At 45.2% G+C, this 22502-nt stretch overlaps 1 protein-coding gene across 2 annotated transcripts in view; it reads right to left on the bottom strand.

Moving 5' to 3' along the window:
- ANTXRL (ANTXR like) overlaps positions 1-22502 on the bottom strand; it is a 51991-nt gene that overhangs the window by 11376 nt on the left and 18113 nt on the right. For both annotated transcript variants that reach the window (XM_060275125.1, XM_035138230.2), the window contains 8 exons: positions 18155-18253; positions 17336-17405; positions 15726-15804; positions 12904-12999; positions 8071-8109; positions 6831-6929; positions 4417-4584; positions 1987-2067 (listed from right to left, as the gene is read on the bottom strand). In XM_060275125.1, the coding sequence (XP_060131108.1) occupies positions 1987-2067; positions 4417-4584; positions 6831-6929; positions 8071-8109; positions 12904-12999; positions 15726-15804; positions 17336-17405; positions 18155-18253 (731 nt within the window). The remainder of the gene's footprint in view (positions 1-1986; positions 2068-4416; positions 4585-6830; positions 6930-8070; positions 8110-12903; positions 13000-15725; positions 15805-17335; positions 17406-18154; positions 18254-22502) is intronic.

Below are 22502 nucleotides of genomic sequence, written 5' to 3'. Positions count from 1 at the left end.
TTCTCTCCCCCTGTGCGCGTCCCTTTCTCTCCCCCTGTGCGAGTCCCTTTCTCTCCCCCTGTGCGCGTCCCTTTCTCTCCCCCTGTGCGAGTCTCTTTCTCTCCCCCTGTGCGTCTCTCTCTCTCTCTCTCTCTCTCTCTCTCTCTCTCTCTCTCTCTCTCTCTCTCTCACACACACACACACACACACACACACAGCCCACCTCTCGCTTCCCCCCACCTTTTCCCCCTTCCATTCTACCGGTATGTGCCCAGCCATGAGTTGCTTGTTGATTTCCTCTTGATGGCCGAGACAGAGAGCGAGGCAGGCAAACTGCAGCTACGGTAGGAAAGTAGCGAGCTCTCGCAGACATGCGGGTGGTTTTTTTAAAACTGACATCCCCTCCCTTCTCATTTTGCGGAGAGACCCAGACAACTTGCATTCCTAGGCTTCAAAGGTTATGCATATGAAAGAGGAGATTAAGGAGATAGATAAAGACAACTTCCTATTATCACCTTGCCTTTGTCCTGAAAGATAGAAACCTTATGGTAGCTGTTATGTACTGAGCTGAATCCTAGAACAATAGGATTCAGAATCAGCGGGAGCTACCCAATCCAACTCCAGGTGGAAGTGAATCCGCAACCTGATTGGCCTGCTGGAGCAGCCAATCAGGCGGCTGGCAGAAGTGAATCTGCTACCTGATTGGCCTGTAGGAGCAGCCAATCAGGCTGCAGGCAGAAGTCAATCCACAATATAATTGGCCCACAGGTGTAGCCCTGAAGTAGCCAATCACGCAAGGCCCATTGTGTAAATAATGTATATAAGCAGATGGTTTTGGGAAAAGAGCCATTTTGTCTTCTCTTCTTCTCCTTGATGAATATGAGCTGAATAAAGAGCATGAAATTCACTCTCGACTCCGAGTATATTTCAGTAGCCATGAGATCTGGGCATCAAAGGAAAGTACTTAACAGCTATTTGGTAAAGCCAATTGTGATCTCAGGCAGCATCTGGCTAATCAGTCCTGAGAAAGAGAAACGTGATTTCTGTTGTACAGCATCTGTAAAATTCATATAAAAAATCATTTCCCTGTTATGATTCAGCCCCCGAATAAGACATCCCTTGAAAATAAGCCATGGTGTGTTTTTTTGAGGAAAAAATAAATATAAGACGTGGTAGCTACCCCTCCCAGCTGGGTGACATTTGCAAATGGGATAAGAATCCACTCAATTCCTCCGCCCATGTCAGTTATAAAGACATTGAACAACAGGCCCAGGACAGAACCCCACTTTCACTTTTTTTCTGGGATGATGAGGAACCACTCTGTGGGTTCGGTCAGTTAACCAGCTACAAATCCACCTAACCTCATCTAGTCCACATTTTACCAGCTTCTCTGCCAGAATATCACAGGGGACTTTGTCAAAAGCCTTACTGAAATCAAGATATACTACACATCCACAGCATTCCCCTGATCCACCAAAATAATAATAATAATAATAATAATAATAATAATAATAATAATAATATATTTATTATTTATACCCCGCCCATCTGGCCACTCTGGGCACCAAACTGGTAACTGCATCAAAAAAGGAGAATCGCCTGGCACAATTTGTTTTTGCGAAAAACATGCTGCCTCTTAGGAATCACAGCATCCTTTTCTAAGTGCTCACAGCCCAACTGTTCAATTATCTGTTTTAGGACCTTTCTTGGTATCAATGGTGATTTGTTTGTTGGTCTATTTTTTTAACTGATTGTTTTATTTTTGGAATGCAGCATTTAATTATTTTTTCACTGCAAACCAGCTGGAAGATATTGTTGATTGCGTGATAAATAATAAAACAGGATCCAGTTATGGCTTTGGGGTTCAGACTAATGCAGAATGATAATAGATACTTTTAGATTGAAAACGTTTAGTTTTAACAGGAATTCTATATGACACAAAGACAGGGAGGAAGATGAAAAGCATTGCCTCTGACAAGAAGGAAGTGACGTCTCATAAAACCTTACCTTATCCCCAGGCTGTGGTCTCATTAGAGAAACTTGATCATAGCCTCGTCGAACAAGGGCCCATAGGGCATCCAGCTTGCCCTGAAATTAGAAACGATTGACATATTAGACATTGGAAACGGTAGGTTTCCTAGACTGGTTTGATGTCAGCAATGGACTACATGAAGACTAGCAAACGGAAACTAAATTCAGGCAAGAAAGAGGTTCTTCCAAACAGTAAGGTTTTTTAGCTTAGATGCTTTTAGCTTAGGGTCGTGTTCCCTTTGAAAACTTGGGCTCAGAGCTTAGGGTTGCTATTGTACCTGGTCACAGACCTGGCTTTTCAAATCTTGTAGCCTTTGCAGAATTAATAATAATCAGGAATCAGTCCAGCTGGGGCAAATGGGACAGCAAATATAACAGTAACAATAATGTATTATTCATACCCTGCCCATCTGGCTGGGTTTCCCCAGCCACTCGGGGCGGCTCCCAACAGAATATTAAACAGAATAAAACATCAAACATTAAAAACTTCCCTAAACAGGGCTGCCTTCAGGTGTCTTCTAAAAGTCAGATAGCTGTTTATTTCCCTGACATCTGATGGGAAGGCGTTCCATAGGGCGGGCGCCACTACCGAGAAGGCCCTCTGCCTGGTTCCCTGTATCCTCACTTCTCTCAGTGAGGGAACTGCCAGAAGGCCCTCGGAGCTGGAACTCAGTGTCCGGGCTGAACGATGGGGGTGGAGACGCTCCTTCAGGTATACTCAAGGGAACATGAACGGGATTTGACAAGGGCAGCCAACCTTGTTTATTCCCGACCCACTCACATCTAAAGCAGAGGATGGGTGGATGGGGTGAGGAGCTAATTTTAAAGCCAAGAATGGGATCTGTGAGTGTAAGACCCCTTTTGTTGCTGCTGAATGGGGAAAAAAAATAGTGGTGCAATTGACTTCCGACAAGCACACAAGAGTGCAAACAAGACTGAGTGTATGTGGGAGGGGGAAGGGGCCCCCGTTTAATTGGTGGTGTAGTGACAATAAAGGTTTATTCTTTATTATTATAATATTGTTTCCTTATTACCTCACTGCCACCTGCAGCCTGAAACACTCTTCTTTGAGAAAAGTCCCAGCAGTGATGGAGTGTAAATCTTTAACACAGGAGGGGAGGGGGCGATGCTCAGTCCCCCTCCATTGCATACAATTTCATCAATTGCATACAATTCATTAATTGCATCCAGGCTGAATGATGGGTGTGGAGACAGTCCTTCAAGTATACTGGGCCGAGGCCGTTTGGGGCTTTAAAGGTCAACACCAACACTTTGAATTAAGACAGAATTAAGATGCACCAGTCTTTTGAAACAGCACTTTAGCCATTCTGAGCAGTTCAGACAGATAAATCTATTGCATAGGAATCATATTGGGCAGGACAAAACAGCATTTCCCAACATTGGTTCTCCAGGTGTGGTTGGACGGCAACACCGTCATCCTTGATCATTAACCACATTGGCTAGATTTGGCTGTAATCCCAACTGAAATTTCTGAAAAAATTGTAACAAAATATTCCAGAAATCTTAACAACATGGCAATCAGATCCAGGGCCTATTAAACAGGCAAATATTATTTACACATAACTCATAACTTGCTCTATTCACATAATTTTAGTGGACTGCTTGTAGCATTTGGCTGCCTTGCCTCGGGACTTTTATAGTATTATTACAGTGGAACCTTAGTTCTCGAACTTAATCCGTTCTGGGAGTCCATTCGAAAACCAAGGCACAGCTTCCAAATGGCTGCAGGAGCTTCCGGAAGCTGCGTCGGACATTCGGCTTCTGAAAAACGTTCGAAAACTAGAACACTTACTTCTGGGTTTTTGACATTCGGGAGCCCAAATGTCCAAATACCATGGCATTCGGAAACCAAGGTATGACTGTATTGTGAAACGTAATTACTTGCCTTTCACCTTAAGGTCCCAAGGCAGGTTACAGCATCAAAACACAAGATAAAAACAGTTGAAAACAACTCACAATCACAGAAAAAAGGTGGCATCACTGTTCTGCACTGAGGCAGCCTGCCCCATTTTGCCGCCTGAGGCAAAACAGGAAGTTGCCTCCCAGCTGGAGCCACCCTTACCTGGATCTCGTGATGGCGCCTGCGAAGCAGCAACAATGGTGGCAGGTTCTGGCGAGATCACACGAGATCTTGCCGGAAACCGCCCCCCACTTCTCCCCTTCTTGGGCAGCATGTAAAAAATTAATAAAATTAAGAACTGGTTTGTTTTTGTCCTTCTTTACAGTCAAGTGGTGCATAAATTTTATGAAATCAATAAATATGTGCATGCATGAGAGTAGGTCCTTAAGAAGATCAGGGCAAAGAACGATGGTGGCCGTTCTGGTGTTGAATTCTGGGAGTGGGTGTTTGGTAAAACCTAGAAGATAATCAAATACGTGCGTTACCTTTATGGGAGTGTACCATTTCCTTTCGGACGGCAACCTCCGGGCGTGCTCTCTCTTCGGCTTGGGTTCCCAGGGCTCAAATTCCTCTTCTGGCAATTTGATGACGGCATTTTTGGGCTTCTCTAGTTTGGCTCCTTCCTCTGTCGATCCTTTGTCCCCCCACCTCACCTGATTTAAGACAAAACACAACGGAATGCTATATTCTCCCTAGCACATGGGTAGGCAAACTAAGGCCCGGGGGTCGGACCTGGCCCAATCGCCTTCTAAATCCGGGCCACGGACGGTCCAGGAATCAGTGTGTTTTTACATGAGTAGAATGTGTCCTTTTATTTAAAATGCATCTCTGGGTTATTTGTGGAGCATAAGAATTCGTTCATTTCCCCCCTTAAAAATATAGTCCGGCCCCCCCATAAGGTCTGAGGGACAGTGGGCCAGCCCCCTGCTGAAAAGGTTTGCTGACCCCTGCTCTAGCCGGTGGGAAATCAGTTTTTTTGTGGGGGGTGTCTGTGTTTTTGACTGGGAAAATAGCCAGATGAATTGTCACAGGCCTTGTTTTTGCATTTCACTGTCATCTGACCCCACTGTTTTATATTCCCCCCCCTCCACAGCTGTATGTGCAAGAGAATAAGACATCTTCCTGCATCTGACAAGTCTTTAGTCCACAAATGTTCATGCAGTTTCTTTTGTCTTACCACAAGACTCTTTTATTTTTCTAATGGCACTACTATTACCCATGGTTAACACTTTCATAATTTCCCAATTTTGAATTTCTATCTCAGATTGAATTTTTGTTTATTTTGGGGGGATGGGGGCAGGGGTAGTCTCATTCTATACCATTTATGCTTCCGTACTTCAGTATTATTTTTTTAATTATGAACTTGCATCTGCTTAAAACTGGTTATGTCCTTGAACTTTTAAGAATCACAGTGATCTCATCCTAGTTTCATTATATGCGGTGCTTTTTCTGGGGGGACGCAAGGGTATGTGTACCCCTGAACATTTTGTGAATCTAATGGGAGAAGAAACTTTTTTAAAAAAAATAATAGTTTCTTCTCTACCACAGTGAATCGTCAGTTCCGTTGCTACCCCTGATGGCGGCCTCATTTCCTGTCACTGCGTTTTTTCCAGAGTCTCAGACGGAAGCGAGCGTTTAATGTGTGAAGCAGTGTGGAATGTGGATGTGTGGTGTTTTACTGATGTAAGTCAGTGGACTTTACCGTGGAACTACCAATGTGGAAGTTACCGTGAGCTGTGTAATATGAGGTAATTCATGTTCTTTGTACTTTTGTCCATTTCCTGTATTTGTTTTTCCCAATTTGAACTATAAAATGGTGGTGTTCTTGAGTCAAAAAGAGAGTACCCCTAAACATTAAAAAACAAACAAACCACTGGCTATATGATTTCAGTAGAACTGTGGAACCTGAGAAACATGTCAATACTGGATTATCTTGGGATTTCCCATGTGTCCAAGTGCAAAATAGTTTGGGGTTTACCCAGAGTGGCTGGGGCGACCCAGTCAGATGGGCGGGGTACAAACAATAATAAATAACAAAATAATTATTATAAAATTATTAGTTTGTGATATGTGGGCCAGGAACGATCTCGCATAACACCAACATTGCTCCACTGATGCCATCAGTAGAGAATCTGGCTTGAGAAATGAATTGCTCATGCTGACACCCATGTAAAAGGTAAAGGTAAAGGATCCCAGGACGGTTAAGTCCAGTCAAAGGCGACTATGGGGTTGCAGGGCTCATCTCGCTTTCAGGCTGAGGGAGCCGGCGTTGGTCCAGACAGCTTTCCAAGTCATGTGGCCAGCATGACTAAACCGCTTCTGGCGCAACGGAACACCATGACGGAAACCAGAGGGCACGGAAACGCCGTTTACCTTCCCACTGCAGCGGCACCTATTTATCTACTTGCACTGGCATGTTTTCAAAGTGTTCCCAGCAGGAGCTGGGACAGAGCAACGGGAGCTCACCCCGTCACAGGGATTCAAACTGCCAACCTTCTGATCGGCAAGCCCAAGAGGTTCAGTGGTTAAGACCACAGCGCCACCCACGTCCCTACGACACTCATGTATCAGCTTGCCTGGCACTAACAGGTGATTTATTGAAGGCCCTAAATTATGACGATTTCCCATTTCCTAGACACAAGTACAATTATAGTCCAAGCCAGGGTTTCTCAAACTTTGAACTTGGATCCTGCCTGTCCTAAACTCATCCTCAACCCTGATTATTATTACACAGGCTTTAGAACAGGCATCCCCAAACTTCGGCCCTCCAGATGTTTTGGACTACAATTCCCATCTTCCCCGACCACTGGTCCTGTTAGCTAGGGATCATGGGAGTTGTAGGCCAAAACATCTGGAGGGCCGCAGTTTGGGGATGCCTGCTTTAGAACAAATGCAATACCTCCATTCTTTTGATTCCACCAACACCTCTCCCTCCGTAATAAGATGCATCCACTGTAGGCCACTTCTTCTTTGGAAATCCATCTTCATCATCTGACTCCTGTGGGAAAGATATGGAAAGGGAGAGCGATCTGTGTGTGCATATTCTCAGGAAGCAGCTTGGTCAACAAGCAGGCATCTGAAATCTCTATTCTTGGCTTTGCATGCCTGTATTCATAGCCTGGCAGCAAACAGAAACCTCGTTGTTTTCCCAGCTGCAGCTCCTTCCAGGGCAGAAAAAAAGAAGAAGAGGAGAGGGGCTCTTTGCCTTTTTAGCTAAGGCTATTTATCTGCAATCAAATATAGAGAGAGCTTCAAAAATCTGTTTAGATTGTGAAGCTGTATTGTACGTTATAATGCTAGATATTCTAAGGCATTGCCCAAAAGGCAATGCATTAATAAAAAAATGACCTTATTTATTATATACTTTTGAAACTATCCATCTTTCTCGCAAACTCCTGTTTATTCATCGCTCCAGTTATACAACTATTATTTTGATCATTGTTTCTTGTGGAAGATGTTACTGCATATGGAAGCAAACTACCCCTCAGACTTTCCTGGTCTGTCACTGCCAGCTCAAACCGCACTAGTCTGTATCGCGTTTTTTTTGCATCAACGTGCATCATGTTAGGCTTATTTATGCTGAACAGCGTCTGCACCTGTACACCCATGCTCCTGTTTACACATTTTTAGCGCGGCTGGGACATTTTAAGCGTGCCAGCTCTGGCACCATTACCCTGCGCCAGCCAAACAGATTCAGCTGAAAAAGTGCTGAGTATCGCTAATGTAGATACTGGCTGGAGAAGGCGCCTCTTTTCCTTTCCTTTAAAAAACACACCAAAAAACCCTACATTGAGCAAAAGGAAGCTGGCAGCCGAGTGCAGCCCACTGTGACCTCAAATACCCCCAGGAAAAGGAAACAACACCATTCCTGTTTCCTTCCAAGGGACGGAAAAAAGGAGAGACGCTCCAATGGTAGAGCTAGACAGCCATTTCTTTTTCCCATAGAAAGGAAATGGAAACCGTGTTGTTTCCTTTCCTGGAAAACTGGAAGTTTCCGTTTGCAATCACTCACTTACTGGCTAAATTCATGGGAGACTCTTGTCCCCTACCCAGCCTGTCCCATTCGCAGTTGTTCCCAGGAGCCCCTACGGGAATGTTGCTGCATTCCAGGGTAACAGCTTGAGTAACAACATACTTACAGGTTCCATTGGGGGTGGCGGGGGCGGCTCCTTGATGACCTGAAACACACACATACATAGGCCTGTCAGTGCCTGCAAGCTTTGTCCCCCATCTACATACAACCTTTTCACTCATTGAAACAGTCTGCCTCATCAACTTCATCTCTTCAAAAGGTTCGCAAAGGTTGGCTTCTCCTGAGCCCTTCATGTCTTTAGACAAGTGGTTCCCCTCAGATGCCACTGGACCACAATCACAGACTGTTGAATATGCTGACAGAAATCCACCCCCCAAAAAATATATATTACTGCAACTAGGATTTTACTGTATTGGCCCAAATATAAACCACACCTTTTTTTCCCAAATTCCGACCGCGAAAAGTTAAAGTGCGGCTTAAATTCGCGACCTTACAAAAATCGGCTTTTACGATATTGCAGGCTTCCTCAAACTCGGACCCCCAGATGGTTTGAGACTACAATTCCCATCATCCCTGATCACTGGTCCTGCTAGCTAGGGATCATGGGAGTTGTAGGCCAAAAACATCTGGAGGGCCGAGTTTGAGGAAGCCTGCTGTAGGATTTTCTTCTACATTTGCCGTTTACGGGTGTGAGTGCCTGTGGAATTTTAAGGGAGTTGCTTTATTCTGGTATTCTCCTCCCCCCCCCCAATGAATTTTAAAGGTGCGGCTTAATAGCGGGTGAGGCTAATATTCAGGCCAATATGGTATGTGCACAGAACTGGAACAAAGACGTTCCAACCAAAGAAGAATGGATAATGGACTAAGCAGAACCAGCAAAATGATCAGGAAAACTTAGGGAATCTTATGATGAGTGTTTTGTGGAAGAATGGTTGCATTTTTCGGGCTAGTTAAAGAAATATTATAGTATGATGATCTTGCGAGCGGGATTTGAGCTATGAGCAACAAAAGTAATTAGATTACAGTGGACGCTTGGGTTGCGAACGTGATCCGTGCGGGAGGGACGTTCGCAACCTGCGTCTGCATACGCACAGATCGCGATTCGGCGCTTCTGCGCATGCGCAAAGCATGATTTAGCACTTCTATGCACACACGCGTGCCGAAACCCAGAAGTAACCCGTTCCAGGTTCGGTGCGGAGCCCAACCCGAAAAGACGCAACCTGAAGCGCCCGTAACCCAAGGTATAACTGTATAATATTGTGGTTCTGATGCAATAGATAAAAGATGGAGTGTGGCAGAAGGGGAGGAGGAAACAACTCCATGGGAAAAGGGGCAGGAAGCCGACAAAAATGAAAGACAAAACCGTGTTATGACTATACATGTTAAAATGTTGAAACTTAATAAAATTGGGGGGGAAAGGAATATGCTGGCTGGCGCTGATGGATGTTGGGAGTCCCAAAATATCTGCACCTCTTGAGGTTGGCCACTCCTGTTCCAGGCTTAACAGTGTCGTTGCTAAAGCATGGAAAATGAACCGGACAGGTGTGAGAGTCCTACAAGCTTCTAAGGTTGAGATTGCTCCACCAATATTCCTAGTGAGGGGCCATGGAAAAGCCACAGTGTTTTGTATTCACTGCTGCACTTACAATCCTGCCAGCTCCTGCAAGGCAAAGCAAAAGGCAGGCACTTTTTTCTTTTCCGCTGTACCAGCTCCAAAGATTGGGCCCCTCGGGAGATCTGTGGGGCTTTTGGATCCAGCCTCTGGCATCGGACCCTGAAACTCACAGATCACGGAATCATAGAGTTGGAAGGGACCACAAAGGCCATCTAGTCTAAGCCCGGGAAAGTAGCTTCCTGACCACAGGGGTAAAAGCTCAGGGCTTCTGCGACAATGGAGCTCCCCCACAAGCACAGGCAACAATCAACATTTGGGGGGTGAGGGCTAGGATTGCAACCTTAGGCATTTAATCATGGAGAATTGTGGCAACCATCCAGCCCACACATCTGCCTCTAACTTGTTGCCACTGACTGTACAGCTGTGGTGGGTGTGACTCTTTAAAACACCCTTGGCAAATCAGGGATAATTTGACAAAAATGAAAATGTACCCTGATGTGAAGTTTGCAGAAACTGAGGAAGGACGGGCTTCCATCATGAACTAGCCATGAACGAATCAGTTACGCTTTACGCATTTTAGTGTGCTCACATTTTTCTCCCTGTTAAGAAGTATTCTGCTTCTTGGGAACCTGGTTAAACTGCTCTTTTACAGTTTTTTTAATGGTATAAGATGGTGCGGATATAATTGGTTTGAGGAAATTAATGCAATCCACTCATATAATTCTACTGGCATGCTAAATTTAGTTTAATAAGCAGTGGATTTTTTAAAAATGTACACAAAAAGTATAAACGCAGGAAATAGAAAGATCATACAGGGCAGTCGACTTGGCTCTTGGCCCAGGTTTCTAGCTGACAAAATATGAAACAGCCCTCAGTTGCATCTGAAATAAGATTGTTTGGCATTCTTTTTCTGAAGAAATAACTTATTGATTTATTTTTTTAAAAATATGTTTGCTCGTTAGAAACCAAACCTTACTTTGTTGTCTGTGGACCACTAATATCTAATGAATTCTGCCTCTGCCTGGAATGTGGCTTCTGGGCTCTGTATCATTCTGCAAGCTCAGCCGCCACGAATCTTTTTCCAGTGCCCAGAAAAAAAGCAAGAGTCTTCCAGATGAAAACCCTGCCAGGGGTATCTTGCAAAAGCAGAGCTGAGCAGCAAGGAAGTGACTCATTTTCTAAACTTACAAGCAAGTGCAAGTTCTGGGGTGGGATCCTGGCATGTAGCCCGAGACTCTAATCGCTTTGCTGCTGGCTGCAGAATATACTAAGGGCTCTCTGTGCAATGAAAGCACACAGCACCGTGTTTCTGTGGGAAAGGAGCTCACAGTCGAGCTTTCTTCAAGACATCATTTTGTTAAACATGAGCCCCAAAGCTCTGGAAACATCTTGGCAGGAAACCAGGCAGAGGGCCTTTTCGGTAGTGGCGCCCGCCCTGTGGAACGCCCTCTCATCAGATGTCAAGGAAATAAACAACTATCTGACTTTTAGAAAACATCTGGCGGCAGCCCTGTTTAGGGAAGTTTTAAATGTTTGATGTCTTATTGTGTTTTTAATATTCTATTGGGAGTCTCTCAGAGTGGCTGGGGAAACCCAGCCAGATGGGTGGGGTACAAATTAATTATTATTATTATTATTATTATTATTATTATTATTATTAGGTAAAAGGTAAAGGGACCCCTGACCATTAGGTCCAGTCGTGACCGACTCTGGGGTTGCGCGCTCATCTCGCATTATTGGCCAAGGGAGCCGGCGTACAGCTTCCAGGTCACGTGGCCAGCATGACAAAGCCGCTTCTGGCAAACCAGAGCAGCACATGGAAACGCCGTTTACCTTCCCGCTGTAGCGGTTCCTATTTATCTACTTGCATTTATGACGTGCTTTCGAACTGCTAGGTTAGCAGGAGCTGGGACCGAGCAACGGGAGCTCACACCGTCACAGGGATTCGATCCGCCAACCTTCTGATCAGCAAGCCCTAGCCTCAGTGGTTTAACCCACAGCGCCACTTGGGTCCCTATTATTATTATTATTAGGCTGCTTCTGTTTTAAATTATTTTTATTATTTTTTCAAATTATTACAAATCAAGCCAATTTACTTTAATTTAATACAATTTCTTAAAGTCGGGTTTCTTGCTCTTGTTCGGAATATCTTGGCTGCTTCTTTAACCATTCCCACTCAGCACCCTATTGTTTAGCCTCCTTATAGCCATGGTTAAGGGCAGGCAACTCTATTTCTGCCTTAATAAATCTTCACAAAATCCCTGTAAGGAACGCTTACTGTTGTTGCCTTTTTACAAAACGGGAAAGATGAGCAACAGGAGAGGGCAAAGTCGTCCCATTAGTTCATGACTGATCTGAGCCTGAATCTCACTAGTCACCTAATTTATCCTGGCCCATCTCCTATGCCTTTAATGATAAGAGAAAAGGATGGAAAATGAGCAGAAGAAACAAGGATGACCTATCTTTGTCCCTTTACCAGCAGCTAGACCTCTCACTGCATTAGGATGCTATTAATATATTTAAAACGTTTCCATGTGACCCTTTGGTATATATATCCCAGGATAAAAGGTAAAGGTAAAGGTAAAGGGCCCCCTGACCATCAGGTCCAGTCGTGTCCAACTCTGGGGTTGCGGCGCTCATCTCGCTCTATAGGCCGAGGGAGCCAGCGTTTGTCCGCAGACAGCTTCCGGGTCATGTGGCCAGCATGACAAAGCTGCTTCTGGCGAACCAGAGCAGCGCATGGAAACGCCGTTTACCTTCCCGCCGGAGCGGTCCCTATTTATCTACTTGCACTTTGACATGCTTTCGAACTGCTAGGTTGCCAGGAGCTGGGACCGAGCAACGGGAGCTCGCCCCGTTGCAGGGATTCGAACCGCCGACCTTCTGATCAGCAAGCCCTAGACTCTGTGGTTTAACCCACAGCACCACCTGGGTCCCTCTCACTGCATTAGGATGCTATTAATATATTTAAAACGTTTCCATGTGACCCTTTGGTATATATATCCCAGGATAACAGCAATCTATTATACAGAAATGAGGAAGCCTTTCCTGGCAGAAAGCTAAAGTGAAAAGAAAAACCTTCGTCTCCTAAAACTGCACGTGTCAGCCTGCTGTTAAAAGTTCAGGAACCCAGTAAGAGAGGCGGCTTACGCCTTGTTATATTTGGAAATCAATACAATTTTGGGCGTGCAGGGAAGGGAGGTGGAAACTCTGCATTTCTCAGGTCAAACAAGGGAGTGTTTTTCTCTTCCTTTTACACTTCTCCTGGACTTTAAATCCTGCCCCTGGCTAAATAACAGCCTTGAATACGACCCGCACACTTACCACGGTGCAGCAGAGCGGCCAGAACCACCAGAAGAGAGCCAAGGCCAGGAGCAGGAACAGGATCAGAAGCACAATGAAAACAATCGTCCCATGATGCTGCAAGCAAGCAAGGTATTCCTGGGTTATGGATTTTGCAACAAAACCGGGCATTGTTTATTTTGCATTGCAATCGACACGGTTCGGATTTAATCGCGGCTTTAGACGTACGGCGTACAAGGTGATGATGGTAAGGACAGGAAGAAACATCACGGACAGAATAAATGTCACACACAGGGAAGGCAATGACACAGTACGAGATCTTCACTTGCATGCTTATAAATTACTTAATGTGTCAACACGAATAGAAGTTATTAATACTGCAGCTGTTGCATAAGGGATTACTATTATGACGGGCATGTAATTGAAATCAGTAAGGTTTTGGAACGCAGGAACAAAGTAAGTAATCAAACCATTAATTCTAGCGCGCAGGGGGCCACCTAAATTATATGTTTTGGTATCTGAATGATTTGTATTAGGAATTGTACAGTGGTACCTCAGTTTAAGTACACAATTGGTTCCGGAAGTCTGTACTTAACCTGAAGCGAACTTTCCCATTGAAAGTAATGGATTAATCCGTTCCAGACGGGTCCGTGGAGTACTCAACCTGAAGCGTACTTAACCCGAAGTATGAGTGTAATTGGTTCCGGAAGTCCGTACTTAACCTGAAGCGTACTTAATCTGAAGCGAACTTTCCCATTGAAAGTAATGGAAAGTGGATTAATCCATTCCAGATGGGTCCGTGGCGTACTTAAACTGAAAGTACTCAAACCGAAACGTACTTAAACCGAGGTATGACTGTATTATAATTTGGCATTGTTATAATGAGGCTATTATTGGATTGTTGTAATTGAAAAATAATACAACTAAATAAATAAATAAAGCGTAGGTATTTTCTTCCCTCTCTTTCTTTAAAACAGCTACAATTGCAAACACCTTTGGGTTTCCATTGGGTTCTATAACCCAGGATGCAGGACTTGGAACAATAAATACCTTCTTTCCACTGCTGCCCTGCTTGTTGAACTACTGGCACCCACACCACCGTTTATGAGTGCCACAAGGTGTCCAGACCTCTCGTACTCAGGGCACTCGTTAAAACATCTGGGGCACATGCCCCACTGAGCCCAGGGTGCCCATTGGTTCTGGCTTGACACCCGGAAAATACAATTGAGGAACTTTTACTGAGGACTTTACTAAGGAAGCTCAGCCTTCTAAATTTCAACTAGTTCAAAGAAACAGCGCTGGGCGGGAAAAGTGGCAAACCCCACCCTGCCTCCTTTGCTGCAACCAGAATAGGTAAAGGTAAAGGACCCCTGGATGGTTAAGTCCACTCAAAGGTGACTATGGGGTTGCGGCGCTCATGTCGCTTTCAGGCTGAGGGAGCCGGCGTTTGTCAACAGACAGCTTTCCGGGTTATGTGAGCAGCATGACTAAACTGCTTCTGGTGCAAAAGGGACACCCTGACGGAAGCCAGAGTACACAGAAACACTGTTTACCTTTCCACTGCAGCGGTACCTATTTATCTACTTGCACTGGTGTGCTTTCAAAGTGCTATGTTGGCAGGAGCTGGGACAGAGCAACGGGAGCTCACCCCGTCACGGGGTCTACTTGCACTGGCGTGTTTTTGAACTGCTAGGTTGGCAGGAGCTGGGACTGAGCGGCAGGAGCTCACACTGTTGTGCAGATTCGAACCGCCGACCTTCTGATCGGCAAACCCAAGAGGCTTGTTGGTTTAGACCACAGTGCCGCCCGCATCCAGTATAACCAATAACAGTCCCCATCTCCTGAGAGTGAACCAGGGAGCTTCTGCAAGGCCACAGCTCTTCCCCATTAACCCACCGTTAATCACAAGTCCTTTGCAATTAAGCATTGAATTTGCAACTCTTTATTCTTTTAATTTCATTTTTTAAAATCTAACAAGCGCTTAATGATCCACTGTTGGTTTTTTTAAAAATGAAAGTCTATATCGTGGACTTTTACCGTGCTTACTGCTGCTATATTAGTTAGCATTTGTTGTTTTTCAATTTAATCTCCGCTGCATCATTTTTTGTAAGCTGCTTCATGTGTCGTTTGGCTTCAGTCAGGCCCTAAGGCAGCACATTAGATCAATTTCCTTGCTCTCTCCTTATGAAGAAGGAAGCCACACAAGCTCATCTCTTTGAACGCCAGACATAGTTTCTCTAGTGCAAAGCAGTGATCAGAGAGCAGTGTCCCCCTCTATCTAGGTTCGACACCCAGAGACTGTAACTCCAGGCTGGAGCAGAGGAAAAACAGTGCTTAAAACCTTGTTTTAAATTTTTGTGTTTTCAAATACAATGCTAGCAAGCGGCCAACCAACAACTGTTCCTGGCAGAATCGGTCCTCGCCAGAGTCATTCACACCCAATACTACTACTACTACTACTACCAATAATAATTTATTATTTATACCCCGCCCATCTGGCTGGGTTTCCCCAGCCACTATGGGTGACTCCCAACAGAATATAATAATTAAAAAGCGATAAAACATCAAACATTAAAAACTTCCCTAAACAGGGCTGCCTTCAGATGTCTTCTAAAAGTCAGATAGTTGTTTATTTCCTTGACATCTGATGGGAGGGTGTTCCACAGGGCGGGTGCCACTACCAAGAAGGCCCTCTGCCTGCTTCCCTATAACTTGGCTTCTTGCAGTGAGGGAACTGCCAGAAGGCCCTCGGCGCTGGACCTCAGTGTTCGGGCTGAACCCCTTAGTCCTTGTTTCTGCGTTTTAGTGTCCTTCCTTCCCCCAGTTTCATAGTTCATACTTACACAGCGGGTGCTGGTGATGCTGACCGAGCTGGAGATGAATGTCAGTCCACTGTTCATGCTGACTTGCAGGTAAACCACCCTGGAGAGCCAACAGAGACATTGATTAAAATTATGGTCTTTCTCTCTGACCTCTGTTTATCGTAAGAGATAATAAAACCAATGATTTCCTCCCCCACCCCAAAAGTTTCTAACCCCGTAGTCTATACAGTGGTACCTCGACTTACGAACGACTCGACAACCGAATTTTTCGACTTACGAATGGGGCAAATGGCCGCACGCTTACAAATTTCTTGACATCCGAACGGAAACCGCGGTGGTTTTAGATAGGGTTTTTTCGACTTACAAATTTTTAGATGGGGCTGCTTCGACTTACAATTTTTTCCATTTCCAATGCATTCCTATGGGAAATCGAGTTTTCAATGGCGCTTTTCGATTTACGAATTTTTCGACCCACAAAGGTGCCTTCTGAACGGATTAAATTCGTAAGTCGAGGCACCACTGTATATATAAAAATGTAGAAGGTGCATGTTTGTACTTCCACACCTTTCTCCACAACCGCTTGCCCGATCGCTCTCAAATTTGGCCACAACATCAGAGTCACATGTGGGAGTGTAACCATCCACATACATTGGCCAGATGACACACCTAGCACAGGTAAAAACCTGGATTTGTGTAAAAAAAAAAGTGCCCTCCAATGAACATCCAACAAACAAAGGACAAATCCCTCATGCCCTGGAGACCACGCCTCCAGCAGGGTTTACATGTTACCTCTACTTTATATCCTACAGACTAGGCCTTGGCTCCACTTTATTTCCTACAGACTAGGCCTCAACTCCACTTTGCATCCTACAGACTAGGCCTTGGCTCTACTTTACAGCCTACAGACTAGGCCTTGGCTCTACTTTACAGCCTACAGACTAGGCCTTGGCTCTACTTTACAGCCTACAGACTAGGCCTTGGCTCTACTTTACATCCTACAGACTAGGCCTTGGCTCTACTTTACAGCCTACAGACTAGGCCTCGGCTCTACTTTACAGCCTACAGACTAGGCCTCGGCTCTACTTTACAGCCTACAGACTAGGCCTTGGCTCTACTTTACAGACTAGGCCTTGGCTCTACTTTACAGCCTAAGACTAGGCCTTGGTTCAACTTTACACACTATTCCTTGGCTCTACTTTACAGCCTACAGACTAGGCCTCGGCTCTACTTTACAGACTATCCCGAGTGGAGCCCTGGGTGGAGGGTGGGGGGAGGAGGGGCCCGAATAGGTCATGGGCTGACCCAGGGTGGGTGGAGTCACAGGGATGACCCGGGGTGGGGAAAGGGGGGACCGGATACCTCATGGGTCGCTACAGGATGGGAGTAATCACAGGGATGAGACACAACAACGGGGACACACACACACATAGTCCGGGGGGGGGACACATCCTCCCCCTTTCCTGGGAAACAAGGACCCTGAGTCAGGCACAGCAACGTGTGCCCTGGCCAGCTAGTACTGATAAATTTCAGTTGGCAGTTCTCACATTTAAGGCGTTTTATTTTGGGGGGGGGGAGAAAACACGACAACTAAGAGGTGGTGTGAGGAACAGGTAGAAACAAAATGTACTTACTGTCCGACATCTGCTATCACTGGAGCAGGGCAAAGTAAGTATGTGTCTTGAACAATTGTTGGCTTTTCATCTGAAGGGAACAAACGAAAAATCACCTGTTCTGTATGCTAGTACAAAGCAGCCATAAAAACTTTATTTGGCAAGTTTATGAAGAGCACCTGTTTCATTTTTTAAAAAAAATTGTTACAGCAGCTAATCGTTCTAGGCTTCCTTTCTTCTTTTTTAGCATTTCAGCCAGTGAGTTGCAGGTCATTTCATTCAGAGTAGAACAAATTGATATACAGGTATACCGTATATATAATACTTGTCTGTCCTGTTTTGGAGTGATTTGATTCCCTAACCAATGGTGGTTGAATTGTTGCCCTTTATTGCTAAGTATACGTTAGGGAGGTTCAAACTTGCTTTTTTCGGATGAAGTTCATGAAATCCTTATCTAGGAAAATAATACAAAGGCCCTTTTAGTGTGGCTATCTCCCTGCACTCCTTGACTGAGAATACAGACTGACATTATCTCAGCTGCAGGACATGCAGAAATTTAACAAGTGTAGGTTTCCTCGTCTTCCTGAAACTTTGCAACCCTGCCTGTGCTTTTGTGTTCTGGATGATCAGATTCATAACTTCCATTCCAATGATGAAAAATGCGTCGGCCGAACATCTGCATATACCAGCAAGACAAGCCCAAGTGCCATGGGACTGATGCAAAAATAGCCACGAGGATGAAAATTCTTCCCCTGTTTCCATTTCACACCACAACACTAGTGAAAGCACTTTTCTGGGGCGGAAGGCTTAACATCACCATGCCACAACCTGCCAACTTACTAAGAGTAATGGTATTATTGATCTTGAAACTGCAGAGCACTTGGTCAATGTTCCTTGCGTAATAAAAGCCGTTGCCTTTGACCACCACTTGGTAGGATTCTGTAAAGAGAAAACGTTATAGTGAGAGGAAAACTGGCCTGGCCCAAAAACATACAGTAGGGCTTCATGGGGAATGGTTGTCAGTGCACCAAATGTGAAATGGGAACACTATTTTATGGAGAACCTCAACTGATAAAGGAAATCAAGAAGTTGACGCAGAGGAGCTATGAAATCACTATTCACATTATAGTAAAATATTCTTGGGGAAAGAGCTCAGTTCTGACCTATTTGAAGGCTGGAGAATTATGCTTTTGAGGCACAGCTCCATTCCCTAACTATTACTGTTATCTCCTGTAAAAGTGCTTTTTTGACACTACAAAAATATTACGTTTTAATGACTGCATCTCCCCCCCCCCGAGCGCGCCTGTAATGTTAGTGGTGTTTGTGAAAACGAGCACTGTGCATTTTCCACTCCCATTAACAGGTATAGAAACAAAAAAAAGGGAAAGCTATTCCTTTTCATCGCTGGCAAAATGAGCAGTGTAAACGGTTGGATCTGCAGCAGCCTCTTGCCCCATTCTTAATGCCATACAGCGCGACTCAGTTCCGGGGAACCCACGCCAGCTGAAAGGGCTAATTCTATTTAAATTGGGGCCCTGACTCGGCACACGTCCTTTTCTTCCCTCGTTACTGTCAGATTCCAAATTGCTGATTTTGACAAGACAACGAAGGGGAAAAGGTCAGTGCAGAACCAAAGAGGCAGCGCTGGCAGCGAGATGGTGGGTTGAAACTGGTGCGCACTGGAGGTGCTGTCGGTTTTGCTTCCGTGACTCTGATGAGGAGCTGACGGCTTGCATCCACACCTGGGAATTGACGCGGCCAGTTGGGTGCCGCATCCAGCGCAACCTTTCAATCAAGCCAGGGCACTTGTGAGTATAATCAAAGCAACGAAGCTTCTGGGAAATTCGGACTCCAGACTGATGGGCCTCTTTGCAAGCTGCGCGTCTCGGTCACTTCTAATCAAGGAAGATCCAAATTTGCAGAGTGGACTACAAGTCGGGGGGCTACAGATTGGTAGGGTCACAAAACATTAAGCCTCAGAGAACTGTCAGAATCCAGACAGACTAATCCATCTACTGCAGCTCAGTCAGCATTCAGTTTTCTCGATCGCTAAAACCCAGCCTTGGGGGGTATCCATGATTCGACAGAGGCAGGTGGAAATATATGTGGAAAAAATATGAATACCAACACGGAGAGACCCGTTCTTAAACGAAAGGGGTGCTTTAGTTGAGATTCCAGCATTGCAGGAAGTTGGGCTAGATCAGGGGCCAGCAAACTTTTTCAGCAGGGGGGCCGGCCCACTGTCCCTCAGACCTTGTGGGGGGCCAGACTATATTTTTTTTGGGGGGGGGAGAAAAGAACGAATTCCTATGCCCAACAAATAACCCAGAGATGCATTTAAAATAAAAGCACACATTCTACTCATGTAAAAACACCAGGCAGGCCCCACAAATAACCCAGAGATGCATTTTAAATAAAAGGACACATTCTACTCATGTAAAAACACGCTGATTCCTGGACCGTCCGTGGGCCAGATTTAGAAGGTGATTGGGCCGGATCCGGCCCCAGGCTTTAGTTTGCCTACCTATGCGCTAGATGACCCCCGGGTCCCTTCTGACTCTACAATTCTATGATTCTGTAAGTGATTTATAGTTGCGAGAGCCAATATTCGTTCCCCCTCCTCCAGAATAAAATCACAATTCAGTGATGTGAACAGTGGAACAGAAAAAACAGCCTCCCTTCAATTGTTCCGTTCATATTCGTAAGTACAGGGGCAGAGGTGGATAAGGCAGTGGGAAGATTTCCTTACTTCTGCCTTGTTTCCACACCGTTCTGTGTTTGTGGGGTGTGGGTGGGTGGTGTGTGCATATGCCATTCCCACACGAACATCTACGTACCTATAGGAATAATTGTGTCCCCTCCTTTTATAACTCATGTACATGCACAGGGCAGGTGGAAGGGAAATCCATCAAGAGAAGTTTGTGACGTGGGCAGGAAGTATTTCCGTACCTATTTTTTGTACCTTCCAGCAATCGCGCAAATGTTAGCATGCACGCAGGCAGCGGCGAAGGAAGCTGCTTAGGCCGAGGGGTGGGGTGAGCCGCACCGCAGGGCCTCCGGAGTCTGCCTGCCTCCTCCCACTCAGCCACCCTACAGCTGGGAGGGGGAGGCAACGGGTGGACTGTTTGGGCAGCGCGGAGCCTGTGTGCGCCCAAGCCGCCGCATCACTCCCAGGAGTGAGTGCCGCCTGGCATTTTGTCACCCCCCCCAGTGGTGACACCCAGGGCAGACCGCCCCCACCGAACCCCCTTCCTCTGCCCCTGCACATGGGTTGAAGCGAGGCACACGAGAGTTGACTGCAGAGGTGCAAAGGGCAGCCTGCTCTGCAAGTGGGCCGTTTGTGATCACGGGCGCCTTTTCCTTATTTAATTTCTCATGGCCCAGTTTGAGAAGTCCTCACCTACGATTTGCTACACAACCTATAATACCCAAGTGAGGGGTTCTGGAAAGCGTGTCCTTACTCTTTGGGGCATTTTGGTTTACCGGGTTGCTGGAGCAGAGCTTATAAGAGCAGATGTTAAAACAGATGAACCACCTGGCTCGTTCGATTAAGTGGAAATCTGGCTTTATTCATTCTTACCAATATCATGTGATTTTTAAAAAACAACAACAACAACACGGCAAACCAATGCTGAAATGGCAAAGCTGACTGGAAAACTCAGGAACCAAGAGGACAAAGACTTTATAAAAGAATGGGAAAAATTATGTAAGTTACGTAGGAGACCACTGTAAGCAGATGGAAACACTAGCAGGTCACTTGTAGTGTAATAATTACCACGGACAATACGGATTGATATATAAGTTAAAGTTTGGAAGAAGATGCAGTTTTTAATATTGAAACTCTATATATGGATATGTACTGTACTTGGATTTTTTAAAACAAAAATAAACAACAACAGGTAGTGTGGTTGCTGACCTTGAGCCAGACATCTTGGAGAGTGAAGTCAAATGGGCCTTAGAAAGCACTGCTAATAACAAGGCCAGTGGAAGTGATGATATTCCAGCTGAACTATTTAAAATTTTAAAAGATGATGCTGTTAAGGTGCTACACCCAATATGCCAGCAAGTTTGGAAAACTCAGCAATGGCCAGAGGATTGGAGAAGATCAGTCTACATCCCAATTCCAAAGAAGGGCAGTGCCAAAGAATGCTCCAACTACCGCACAATTGCCCTCATTTCACACGCTAGCAAGGTTATGCTTAAAATTCTACAAGGCAGGCTTAGGCAGTATGTGGACCGAGAACTCCCAGAAGTGCAAGCTGGATTTCGAAAGGGCAGAGGAACCAGAGACCAAATAGCAAACATGCGCTGGATTATGGAGAAAGCTAGAGAGTTCCAGAAAAACGTCTACTTCTGCTTCATTGACTATGCAAAAGCCTTTGACTGTGTCGACCACAGCAAACTATGGAAAGTTCTTAAAGAAATGGGAGTGCCTGATCACCTCATCTGTCTCCTGAGAAATCTCTATGTGGGACAAGAAGCTACAGTTAGAACTGGATATGGAACAACGGATTGGTTCAAAATTGGGAAAGGAGTACGACAAGGTTGTATATTGTCTCCCTGCTTATTTAACTTATATGCAGAATTCATCATGCGAAAGGCTGGACTAGATGAATCCCAAGCAGGAATTAAGATTGCCGGAAGAAATATCAACAACCTCAGATATGCAGATGACACAACCTTGATGGCAGAAAGTGAGGAGGAATTAAAGAACCTTTTAATGAGGGTGAAAGAGGAGAGCGCAAAATATGGTCTGAAGCTCAACATCAAAAAAACCAAGATCATGGCCACTGGTCCCATCACCTCCTGGCAAATAGAAGGGGAAGAAATGGAGGCAGTGAGAGATTTTACTTTCTTGGGCTCCTTGATCACTGCAGATGGTGACAGCAGTCACGAAATTAAAAGACGCCTGCTTCTTGGGAGAAAAGCAATGACAAACCTAGACAGCATCTTAAAAAGCAGAGACATCACCTTGCCGACAAAGGTCCGTATAGTTAAAGCTATGGTTTTCCCAGTAGTGATGTATGGAAGTGAGAGCTGGACCATAAAGAAGGCTGATCGCCGAAGAATTGATGCTTTTGAATTATGGTGCTGGAGGAGACTCTTGAGAGTCCCATGGACTGCTAGAAGATCAAACCTATCCATTCTTAAGGAAATCAGCCCTGAGTGCTCCCTGGAAGGACAGATC

The sequence above is a fragment of the Zootoca vivipara genome, chromosome 5 (genome assembly GCF_963506605.1).
Source record: "Zootoca vivipara chromosome 5, rZooViv1.1, whole genome shotgun sequence".
NCBI lineage: Eukaryota > Metazoa > Chordata > Lepidosauria > Squamata > Lacertidae > Zootoca > Zootoca vivipara.
Note: the sequence above shows the minus strand (reverse complement) of the source record. Positions and strands in the feature narration are given on the sequence as shown.